This window comes from Orcinus orca, chromosome 10 (assembly GCF_937001465.1).
Source record: "Orcinus orca chromosome 10, mOrcOrc1.1, whole genome shotgun sequence".
Classification (NCBI taxonomy): Eukaryota; Metazoa; Chordata; class Mammalia; order Artiodactyla; family Delphinidae; genus Orcinus; species Orcinus orca.
The window spans coordinates 46,956,261-46,967,978 of record NC_064568.1 but is presented as its reverse complement, the minus strand read 5'-3'; the positions used below and the strand labels follow the sequence as shown (position 1 = coordinate 46,967,978).

The 11,718-nt window shown below is 43.9% G+C and overlaps 1 protein-coding gene across 3 annotated transcripts; it reads left to right on the top strand.

The window, feature by feature from the left end:
* Positions 1–2,544: 2,544 nt before the first annotated feature.
* On the top strand, positions 2,545–11,365 carry ZNF852 (zinc finger protein 852). Of its 3 annotated transcripts, none has more exons than XM_033402085.2 (3): positions 2,545–4,113; positions 4,423–4,549; positions 6,637–11,365. In XM_033402085.2, the coding sequence occupies exons 1-3, from the start codon at positions 3,904–3,906 to the stop codon at positions 8,085–8,087; spliced, it is 1,788 nt and encodes a 595-aa protein (XP_033257976.1). In that variant the 5' UTR covers positions 2,545–3,903; the 3' UTR covers positions 8,088–11,365. The 3 variants fall into 3 exon arrangements, with proteins under 3 accessions (XP_033257976.1, XP_033257975.1, XP_049549601.1); XM_033402084.2 differs by having other exon boundaries at positions 2,546–4,113; positions 6,634–11,365; XM_049693644.1 differs by lacking the exon at positions 4,423–4,549 and having other exon boundaries at positions 2,546–4,113.
* Positions 11,366–11,718: the final 353 nt, after the last annotated feature.

The following is an 11,718-nucleotide window of genomic DNA, read 5'->3' as shown; positions in this document are numbered from 1 at the left end:
TTATTCTGATTTTGGCCATTGGGAGCTCTTTCAAGTTGTCTTCTGTTTCCCCTTACATGCTTCCATCCTGTTGTGTGTCTTTCTCTGATTTTCAGGCACCACAAGTTACTCATCTTGTATTTTTACCTCCCCCAGCCCTGGAATCAACCATTTCTGCAAGGATTCCTGGTTTCATTCATTGTAGAGTGGTACTTAGAAACCAAATTTTGGGCACTAGGTTGAGCTCATTTTTTAATTGGCAAATTGGTATAAATATTATTTTAACATTTTAAATGTGTACTAGAAGCAATCTTTCTTTAAAAAATTTTTTTTAATTGAAGTATAATTGATTTACAGTGTTGCAGCAATCTCTGCTGTACAGCAGAGTGACTCAGTTAAACACATATAGACTTCTCTTTTAAAATATTCTTTTCCATTATGGTTCATCACAGGATATTGAATATATTTCCCTCTGCTCTACAGTGGGACCTTGTTGTTTATCCATCCTATATATAATCGTTTACATCTGCTAATCCCAAACTCCCAGTCCTTCCCTCCCCCAGCCCCCTCCCCCTTGGCAACCACAAGCCTGTTCTCTATGTCTCTGAGTCTGTTTCTGTTTGTAGATAGGTTCATTTGTGCCATATATTAGATTCCACCTATAAGTGATATCATATGATATTCATTTCTCTTTCTGACTTACTTGACTTAGTATGATAATCTCTAGTTGCATCCATGTTGCTGCAAATGGCATTATTTCGTAGAAGCAATCTTCCTTTAGGGGCAATTGCCTTAGAAACTTATTGGCTTACTATCAGTGTATAAAGTAAACCTTATGTACACTCTCACTGGGCAGGAAAAACATGAGAACAAGAGACTACTTAATGAGGATTTTAAAAGGAAATCAAAATTACATTGCATATAAGATGATAAAGCAAAATGACAGAAAGAAGAAAATGTCCCTGAAAAATGCCCACACGATTGCTTGGGATTTCCCCTGTTCTTTATGCGGGCCTCTCACTGTTGTGACCTCTCCCGTTGTGCAGCACAGGCTCCGGATGCGCAGACCCAGTGGCCATGGCTCACGGGCCCAGCCGGTCCGTGGCATGTGGGATCCTCCCGGACCGAGGCACGAACCTGTGTCCCCTGCATCGGCAGGTGGACTCTCAACCACTGAGCCACCAGGGAAGCCCTTCCCCTGTTCTTTTGAAAGCCATTTTCATTTGGGAATGAAACTGGGCGGAGGGATGAAGCTCTGGGGGAGAAGAGGCCTGCTCCGTCTCAGGTTGCTCCCCAGGCCTGGGGGCTCCCATTTGTGGTATAATCTTAACAAGTTGATGAATGAAGCTTTTCTTCTGTCCTCAGAAGCTAGTTGGGACCTGGAAGGAACCCTGAGGCATTAGGATACCTAAATTTAATTGGGCAGTTTCAGCTCATTGGCCCCATCTCTTTACTATGCTGTGGGGCTTTCATTCAGACTTCGAAAGGCCCAGGAGGTCATTAACTATTTTTTTTCTTTTAAAGGAATGGTTTTCTTTTTTTTTTAAATTTTTTTTGGCTGTGTCGGGTCTTAGTTGCGACATGTGGGATCTTTGTCTCAGCATGTAGGAATTGTGGTGCACGGGCTTCTCTCTGGTTGTGGCGCTCGGGCTCCATGGCGCGTGGGCTCTCTAGTTGTGGCGTGTGGGCTTAGTTGCCCCGCGGCATGTGAGATCTTAGTTCCTTGACCAGGGATTGAACCATCGTCCCCTGCATTGGAAGGCGGATTCTTTAACACTGGACCACCGGGGAAGTCCCAGGAAGTCACTAACTTTTATCCATGTTCATGGTTGCAGGGGCTGGGCTCAGAGGGCTGGAATCTTTTGCCATATTCACAGACAGTTGCCCTCATTTTTCTGTTGGTCCATCTTCTCATCACCTCTTTACAAATACTTCACTGACCTCTTCGGACATTTCTGCAGCAGCTGCTTCAGAACAGGTCAGCTTGGAGGCTTATGTTTGGTGCTGATTTCCCTGTGGGTCTCAATTTCCTGAGATAGGTCAGTGCCATTTACATTTCCCGCTGGGTGCGTTTCTTCAAAATATTTCTCTCTGGTCTCCAGTTCATTGTGTTGCGTCTCACTCCCGGATTTCTCTGCACCTGAGTGTCTTTCTCTTCCCCAGTCTTTCTGCAGGTTTGGCTGGGAAAGTCTCTTGCCTCTTTCTCTGACTCTCAGCTCCCTCCTGAGCAGCTCCCGTTGGTGCTGCTGCGGCTCAGCAAGGCTGGAGCCTGCCTCTGCCGCTCCGGAGGCACCTTTCCTCTTCAGCTTCCCCTTGTTGTGTCTTCAAGTCTCTTTTTATAGGCCTTCAGTTATGTACCTTATCACTTCTCAGTTTTTCTTTGCTTTTGTTTTCTCTGTGTATTTATTTTCCTTACTCCATCCCCTTCTTTCGCAGCAAAGCTTCATTTCTCTGCCAGAACTTCAGCAGCTTCCAAAGTAGTTCTTCAATTGATTCTCCATCCCCTTGTAGCAGCACTGCAGTTTCTTTTATCCGAGTGATGACAGGCTTTCTGGTGTGAGCCTTCTTCCCATCTCAGTTTACGGTTGTCTCTATTTTGTCAGTCCTAGCAGTGCTCACTGAGTCCAGGAGACATTGCCTAGGTATTGGTTTGTAGCAAATATAGGAGATGATGGCCTCTGTTTTAATCGTGGATGAAGGTAGTGATTTTTTTAAAAATTTGCTTAACCATGGTGGGAGACAGAGGGTTCCATGCCCTCAGGGAAAGCTAGCCATCATCTGTGATTTGGTACACAGAGCCGTGGGGCCAGTTTGCAACAGGTGCCAAGGCCTGCTGTCCATATAAGTTTCATATATAGTCTGAGGTACGGGTCTAACTTCATTCTTTTGTATGAGTACATCCAGTTGTCCCAGCACCATTTGTTGAAAAGTCTCTTTCGCCTTTAAGTGGTCTTGGGACTTCCGTCAAAAATATGTTGACCGTAGATGTATCGGTTTACTTCTGGACTCTTAATCTATTTCACTGATATATGTCTATCCTTATGCCAGTATCACACTGTCTTGATGAGTGCTGCTTTGTCAAATGTTTTGAAATTGTGAAGTGTGAATCCTTCACCTTTTTTTTTTTCTTTTTTTTTTGGCTGTGCCGTGCAGCTTGTGGGATCTTATTTCCCTGACCAGGGATTGAACCCAGGCCATGGCAGTGAAAGTGCCAAGTCCTAACCACTGGACCGCCAGGGAATTCCCTCAGCTTATTTTTATTCTTCAAGTTTCTTTTGCCTTGTACTGGAACTCTTGAATTTTCAGTGAATTTTATTATCAGCTTGTCAATTTCTGCAAAGGAACCAACTGGGTTTCTGAAAGGGATTGTGTTGAATCTGAATATCAATTTGGGGAATATCTGTTAGATGTGGGTTTAGATAAAAGAGTGTAAATTAAAGGTTTTGACTGATGTCTGGAATCATTAACAAAACGTGGGAAGATAGGAAATGAAGATAGTAAGAAGATGCGTTTTTGACACTGAGTTTATGCTACTGTGGAACACCAGGTGAAATGTTCAGTAGGCAATTAGAGCTTGTATTAGATGTGGAGGAGAGAACAAGGAACTGTGAGAGCAGCATTAGAGAATGAGATTTCTGAGAGACGGAAAGGAGAACCTCTGAGACCTGAACGCCTGCCGTGTCCGTGATGAGAGGGCAGGTGAAGGAAGAGAAGCCAGGGAATGAGGGGCAGAGAGGTGAGGGGGAGGCCAGGCAGGCTGCTGCTGGGGAAGCCATGGGAGAGAAGGTGGTCAGAAGTGTAGCTTCCTTCCGAGAGTGGGAGAGAGAGGGCTGGAAGGAACCGCCAGTTCAGTTTGAACAGGGACCTTCTTGCCTTCAGGAAAGGTTCACAGCTCACAAAGGATAATGCCTTTATGGAACAGGGATGAGGGTCCGTGTGTGTGGAGCCACCTGGGTTCTCCTGAATCCACTTGCTGGGATCCAGACCTCATTGGAGCCAAGAGCAGGGCTGGTCCCACTCAGAGCTTTCTTTCCTCCCTCAGCTCAGCATGCTTCCCCGGTGCCTGCCCTTCCCCAAGTGGGGAACGTAGGAGACCAAGCAGCGGCAACTGTGCTCCGGATGGTCAGGCCCCAGGTGAGCTTCCTGAGTTCCAAGTCTGTGGCCCAGGAATAGCTAGAGCTCATCTCCGGGCCTCTGGCCCATTCTGAGTCTGCTCCTGTGGCTTCCCCGCCTAACTGCTTCCCCTGGAGCTGCTTCCGTCCACTGAGTTCATTGACTGTATCTTGCCCTGGACTTCTCCTTTTATTAATGTGTCCTTTCAGCTTCCCACCCTCCCCCCACCCCTTTTGCCACCAGGGCCCCGACCCTGTGCTCTCAGTGCCCCTAATGACTCTGCCCCTCAGACTGGGAATGTCCCTGAGCAGGAGAAACGTGTCATTCCAGGAGGCTGCAGTGTTCGAGTTCCTGTCTGTGGACTATACTCAGCAAAAGTGGAAAGGTCTGGCACTCAGCCAGAGAGCCCTGTACTGGAACATCATGCTGGAAAATTGCTGCAGCCTGGCCTCACTGGGTAATGACTCTGTTCCCCGGTACTTAGAGTCTGTCTTCTTTACACTTTCTTTGGTATATTCATTTTCTTTTTTAACTTTTTATTATGAAAATATAAAAAGACAAAGAGAGAGAATAGTATAATGAACCCCTCTCCATCATCACCCACTTTAATAGTTATTAACATTCTCCTTATTATTAACTGAGCTGGGCCAGTTTATTAGAGTTTGTAGTTGGAAGGAGTAGAGTGCCATTCAGTTATTGTAAGTGATGAGCTAAGTTACTTACAGTAAGACTAAAGGAATGGAAGCCCTGAACAGACTGACCAGCTAGACCAGACTTCGGGAAACGAAGCCTTGTGGGGACCTGGGAACGTGGGAACCTCAGCAGTGGAAGTGAAAGGATTTTTACACCAGTGTCGTAAGACAGCTCTGCCCTGCGTATCCGTTTGCTCCTCCCACTAATACCCATTCTCTTTATTTATTCTGAATCTTTTTTCCCCTTCCGAGCTCCTTCTTAATTAGACTTTGTTTCCTCCTATATTCTGCTTGCTGTGGCTTCTGATGGTTGCCTACTCTCCATGCATCATTTCAGCTTGAGCTCTTGTAATTTCCTTAGTTTTTCCATCCTTCCGTTTAGAATTTATGTAAAAAGGGACTCCAAGGATGGTTCAGCCATTAAATATCATCTTTGTTTGAGCAGTACTTTGGCCCAGGCCACGCAGAGGCTGATGACTAATCTACAGATAAGCTACACTGGGGTCTAGTGCTTGGCCCTGTTCCAATCACCTGTTGTCCATCATGGGATGAGCTGGGTTGCTTGGCACAAAGCATGGTTGCCTCAGCTTCCCCTTCAGAAAGACAGGGGCAGGGCTGCTTCCTGGAAGGGGCTGTTGTCAGGGCACGTTCTGGGGTTGACCGGTCTAGGGCAGTAGCCTACTCTGGAGAGGGTGAGCTTAGAATCAATGAACCAAATATCTTTAACTTTCCGTATGCTAAGGTGGTATGATGGCTTGCGGCCTTGGTTAAGATGTGATTGAAAGGAACCAATATTTCTGTGTTTAGGTATGACCGTGATTGCTCTGCCTTCTCCCAACTTTTGTATTCAAAAAATCTAGAATTCAAAAGCAGATACTCAGCTGGTCAGTCTCATTATGACTCCAGATTATCAAGATACAAAACATGTATTTTGATTTACGTTTCAAATTATAAAAATTAATTTTTATAGGAGTGTCTACTGACACCTACCAGTCCAGTGCTCCAGGGACTAGGGGGTACCCAATTTTACAGCTTTGCTTTCCCCTTCAATACTTTTCCCCAGTATTTCTCTACCCATGACTTCTTCAAATCTTGTCACTGTCCTGTTATACCAGAATCACTTCTTTATGTACACTTTTTCCTAATCACATCCTCATAATATAAATTTGCTTTCTACTCTCAGGTTTGCCCACATTGTTTCTCATATTTGTTTTGAGGTATTTGCCACCACTCTCTCTCCCCAACATCTTTGCTGAGAAGTGTGGTACCATACAATGTCATGGTTGGAAAGGACCTTAGGGTTCCTCATTTTACTAAGGAGACATCACATCTAAGTGACTTCTGGAAGATCACACCGTGCTTTACAGTCTGGTCTCTTGCCTTTCAACTGGCCTATTCACCTGGCTGTGCTGGCTCAGCATCCCTCTGTCTTGAGGGCTGTTCTTCCGCCCTCCTCCACTGACCAGCTTCCCTTCTTTGTTTTTCTGTCCATGAAGAAAAATTTGAGCCATTTCCCATTTTCTCTCCTGTTATTTATTTATTTTTGCGGTACACGGGCCTCTCACTGTTGTGGCCTCTCCCGTTGCGGAGCACAGGCTCCGGACACGCAGGCTCAGTGGCCATGGCTCACGGGCCCAGCCGCTCCGCGGCATGTGGGATCTTCCCAGACCAGGGCATGAACCCGCATCCCCTGCATCGGCCACCAGGGAAGCCCTCTCCTGTTCTTAATGTGTCTCCTCATTCCTTACGTGTAATGTGAAGTTTTTTCAAGTACATAGACTCCTGATGATTCTCTTTCTTCAGTAGGACAAGAAATGAGTGAAAGTTGTTTTCTTCTTTCTTTTGGCAGCAGGTGAGAACAGGATGGAGAGTTCAGAGTTGCCTCCAAAGCAGGAACTTTCTAAAGTTTTGAAGTCATCTGATAGAACCTCAGTAGTACTCTGTGGAATGATTCCAGGAGAACCAGAAGCTGGAGATGCCTGTGAAGAGGCTCTAGAGAAGCTAGAAGTTCAACCCTCAGGTGAAGAAGGGACCAGACTGGAAAGGGATTTCTTGGAAATAACAGAGGAAGATAAAAATAAATCCACAAAAGATGGGTGTGATGAATATAAGGAACTTGGGGGACATCCAGACCTGTCCTCCAGTCCTGCAGAACATCAAGGAGTTCTGAAGGGGCAGAAATTCTATCGATGTGATGAATGTGGCAAAGCTTTTAATTGGAGTTCTCACCTCATTGGGCATCAGAGAATCCACACTGGGGAGAAACCCTATGAGTGCAATGAGTGTGGCAAGACCTTCAGGCAGACCTCTCAGCTTATAGTCCATCTCAGAATCCACACAGGGGAAAAGCCCTATGAATGCAGTGACTGTGGTAAGACCTATCGCCACAGCTCCCATCTCATTCAACACCAGAGACTCCATACTGGGGAGAAACCGTATAAATGTATTGAATGTGGAAAAGCTTTCAATGAGAGTTCCAAACTCTTTGACCATCAGAGAACCCATACTGGGGAGAAACCATATGGATGCAATGAATGTGGAGCAGTCTTTAGTCGGAGTAAAAGCCTTGTCCGCCATCAGGTACTTCACACTGGTGAGAAACCTTACAAGTGTAATGAGTGTGGGAAAGCTTTCTGTTCTAACAGAAATCTTATTGACCATCAGAGAATCCACACTGGGGAGAAGCCTTATGAATGTAATGAATGTGGCAAGGCGTTCAGTCGAAGTAAATGTCTTATTCGACATCAGAGCCTCCACACTGGGGAAAAACCATTCAAATGCAGTGAGTGTAGGAAAGCCTTTAATCAGATCTCTCAACTTGCTGACCATGAGCGAATTCATACTGGAGAAAAACCCTTTGAATGTAATGAGTGTGGTAAGGCATTCAGTCTGAGTAAATGTCTCATTCGACATCAGAGACTTCACACGGGTGAAAAGCCCTATAAATGCAATGAGTGTGGAAAATCCTTCAATCAAAACTCATACCTCATTATTCATCAGAGAATTCACACTGGTGAGAAACCTTATGAATGTAATGAATGTGGGAAGGTCTTCAGTCATAATTCTAGCCTTATGGTACATCAGAGAACCCATACTGGGGAGAAACCATATAAGTGCAAAGATTGTGAGAAAGCTTTTCGTGACAGCTCACAACTCACTGTGCACCAAAGAGTTCACACTGGAGAGAAACCCTATGAATGTATTGAATGTGGGAAAGCCTTCAGTCAGCGTTCTACTTTCAATCACCACCAGCGAACTCACATTGGAGAAAAGCAGTCAGGTCTGGCTCGGTCTGTTTTTTAAGACGTGATTCTCTAAGACAGCAAGGAACTCTGAGTTAAGGTTTCTATTGAAGAAGTATGCTCACCCTGGTCTCCTCTTGGAACCACTAATCAAAGTGGATCATTCCCTAAATGCTCTCTGGTGGTCAGGAAGGTGAGAGAGTGGGAGTAACAGTACCATCCTTCCCCACTAAGGACTACACATTTCATGTGCTTGTAGGTTTCCTTTTTCTTCACCTTTTTTTTTTTTGGCCACGCCATGCGGCTTGTGGGGGAGCTTTCCCGACCAGGGATCAAACCCGCGCCCTCAGCAGTGAAAGCAAGGAGTCCTAACCAGTGGACCACCAGGGAATTCCCTTCTTTCACTTTTAAAAAAAATTAAAATCTATCTTGTTTCTTAATTATTTGTCCCACAATTATATTCTTAAGGAAAGAGATATTTCCTTATTCTATTCCACCTCCTCCATTTTACCATTTATATAAAGTCATTCTCCAAGACTCTGAGTCATACTTTCTACCTCTTGAATGTGGCCCTTTTAAAACTACTTTAATCTAGACTCTCATCACTTGTGTTCTCTACCTAGAAAAGCTTTTCTTCCTGTTGGCCAATCTGTGTCCCTTGAACCTTTAAGATCTAGGTCATCTCTGAAGGACTTTCTTCTTAAAATGCTCCTTTTTTCCTCCTAACCTGTTGATTGACCTCAGTGTTTTGAATTAACCTGTGCTGTAATTTGCAATTGTTATATAATTGCCTTGTCAATTCTCAACCTAATGCCCCTTTGTGTCCTTTTATACTAACTTCATGTAGGCTTTCAGGTTGGGTATAGTATCTATTTCTTTTAGCATATAGATAATACTTTGCATATTCTAGTTGTTAAATAGCTTTTAAAAACTCGCCTCTCCAACTGAACCATGCTTAAAGTGGGCATGAACTCCCCTTTCACCACCAGACCTAAAATTTCTAAAGATGGGTATCATAGGATATCAAATACAAAGGCCTCATTCATATCTTCTCCTTGTGTCCTTTAGAGTCTTACTACTGTTACCTCAGCCTCAGAGAGTTAATGGATTTGTGTTTGAGTGTGTGCAGGTGTGTGCATATATGTATGTATCTAGGTATTGGAGGCAGCTGTCATGTTCCAGTGATAATGTACTTTGCCATGAACACAGACTCCGGTTCTGTACTAGCTTTCTCCACCCTGCTGTCTAAGTACAAGAACAGCATCAAAGTTTACTGCAAAGAAGACTCAACTTCCATGGCAATTTCAGTTCCTAGCATTCTTGGATGATTGGAATGAACAGTAATGAAGTTTGTGACAAAATAATAGAGTCACACCATTCTGATTTCCTTACCAACTAGTTCTAGATGCCTGCAACTGTCATCTGATTTTTAGGTGAGAGGTGTACGCTTAATTATTGTGATTATCTTCTGGGCCAACTTTCATACCTCAAAGGCATAAGAAAATCTCTTCAGGGGATTTCCTCTTCTACAGTCATGTATCAGTCACAAGTTTTTCTTTCCATCCTTGTAGTAGGGCCTCAATGCTAGGGGATCTTTGCCCCTGGTAGCTACCCTCTTCCTCTTAGCAATATGACAGGATCAGCAGTGTGGCAGAGGAGGAGGAGGTTAGAGGGGCAATGTCAGGCACATAACCTAGAGGAGAGAGATTTTTGTGAGCTGTGATTTATGTCTCCGAGACAGTGGAGAAGAAGGGGAAGAGAGTTGAGGCTCAAGAAAATAAGAATTAGGGGCTTCCCCGGTGGCGCAGTGGTTGAGAGTCCGCCTGCCAATGCAGGGGACACGGGTTCGTGCCCCGGTCCGGGAAGATCCCACATGCCGTAGAGCGGCTGGGCCCGTGAGCCATGGCCGCTGAGCCTGCGCGCCCGGAGCCTGGCTGGGCCCGAGAGCCATGGCCGCTGAGACTGTGCGTCCGGAGCCTGTGCTCCGCAACGGGAGAGGCCACAACAGTGAGAGGCCCGTGTACCGCAAAAAAAAACAAAAAAAGAAAATAAGAATTAGATATGATTCTGGGTGAGGCATCTCAGAAAATGTTAGAGTGTTTATTAGGAGCCTAAAAAATTACTGAACCGAGGACAGAACTGGAAATTTGCCATTTGTGAATATTTTAAATTTCTGTTATAGCTATATTTTTGGTGTTTATTTTCATTTTTTTAAACCGATAGGACTTTCTTTTTAAAAATATTTTACTTTGGAAGCTCCCAGATTCCAGGGGAGAGCCTAACCCCATATGAACACACGGGTCCAGCCCTCTACTCTGATTTCAACATGACTGGTTATGTCTTTAGTAGAGAACCCTCTGTCGAGTATTGTAATTTTTTATCTTCTGGTTCTGCTCATACCGTACCACACTAAGTCTCTGGAGGGAGGGGTCCAGCACTGTTCATAACCCTGTTAGCTGACCACCACCCATCCGGGTTAGGTGCTAAGTAGCAGTGAATATCCTTACTTGCTAGAAAAGCACTCAGGCTCTTGGTTGGAGGAAAAGAGGCTACGTTTAAAAGCCACACCTCAATTTCTACTGGTTATTGCTAGTGTTTTAATAATTAGTGATTTTAAAAAAAATTTTACTTGGATCCAATTACCTTGCTAGATTAGTTTTGGTTTGAAGAGTTTTTCAGTTTCATTTCCTAGCTTTTCTAGGTATACAATAAGTAACGATTAGTGTTCTCTTAATTCTAATCTGTATGCCACTTATGTCGTGCATGAGCGCAAATATTTTTAAAATGTTGAATACTGAATAACAGGCGTTCAGTGTCTTGTTCCTAACTTTCAGGAGAAAGGTTTTTTAGGATTTCACAGTTTTATATGGCGTTCACCCTCATTGTTTGTGATAAATATTCTACTCTGTTTGGGAAGTTTTCTTCTATTCCTATTTTTAGAAGAAGCAATATGTTATAGTGGTAAAGAGCACAGATTTTGTGCCTGGAAGCCTAGGTTCAAATCCTGCCTCCACCACTTTCTTTAGGTGTGTGATCCTGGGCAAGTTGCTTTGCCTCCTTTTGTCTTCCATGTGTAAAATGGAGCTACCTCATAGGGCCTTGAGGATAAAATCAGTTCGTAAGTGTAACGCACTTGAAACAATACTTGGCATGTAGTATACCCTATAGCAAATTATTATTATACTTAAGTTTTTATTAGGAATGGATGCTAAGTTCTGTCCGACTTTTAAAAATCTGTTCGTGTAATGTTATGGTTTTATCATTCTTTTCAGAATCGATTTTGCTGACAAGTTTCCAAATGAAATTTCCTTGTGTTCCTGGAATAAAATCCATTTTTTTGTGGTGATTTTATTTTAATTTTTAAGTACAGAACTAGATTCAATTTGCTTTGCAAAATGAATTTGGAAGTTTTGTTTTATTCTCTTATTACCTGGAAGAGTTTGCATAATGAGGGGATTATTCTTTGAAGCATAAAAATAACTGGGCCTGATCCCTTTTTGGGAGGAAGGGGATTGGGAGGGACATATCTTTAGCAGCTGTCTTAGTTTGGGTTGCTATAACAAAATACCACAGACTGGGTGGCTTAAACAACAGACATTTATTCCTTACAGTTCTGGAGGCTGGGAAGTCCAAGATCAAGTTGCCAACATGGTCAGGTTCTGGTAAGGATCCTTCGAGTCTTGGCTGCCATC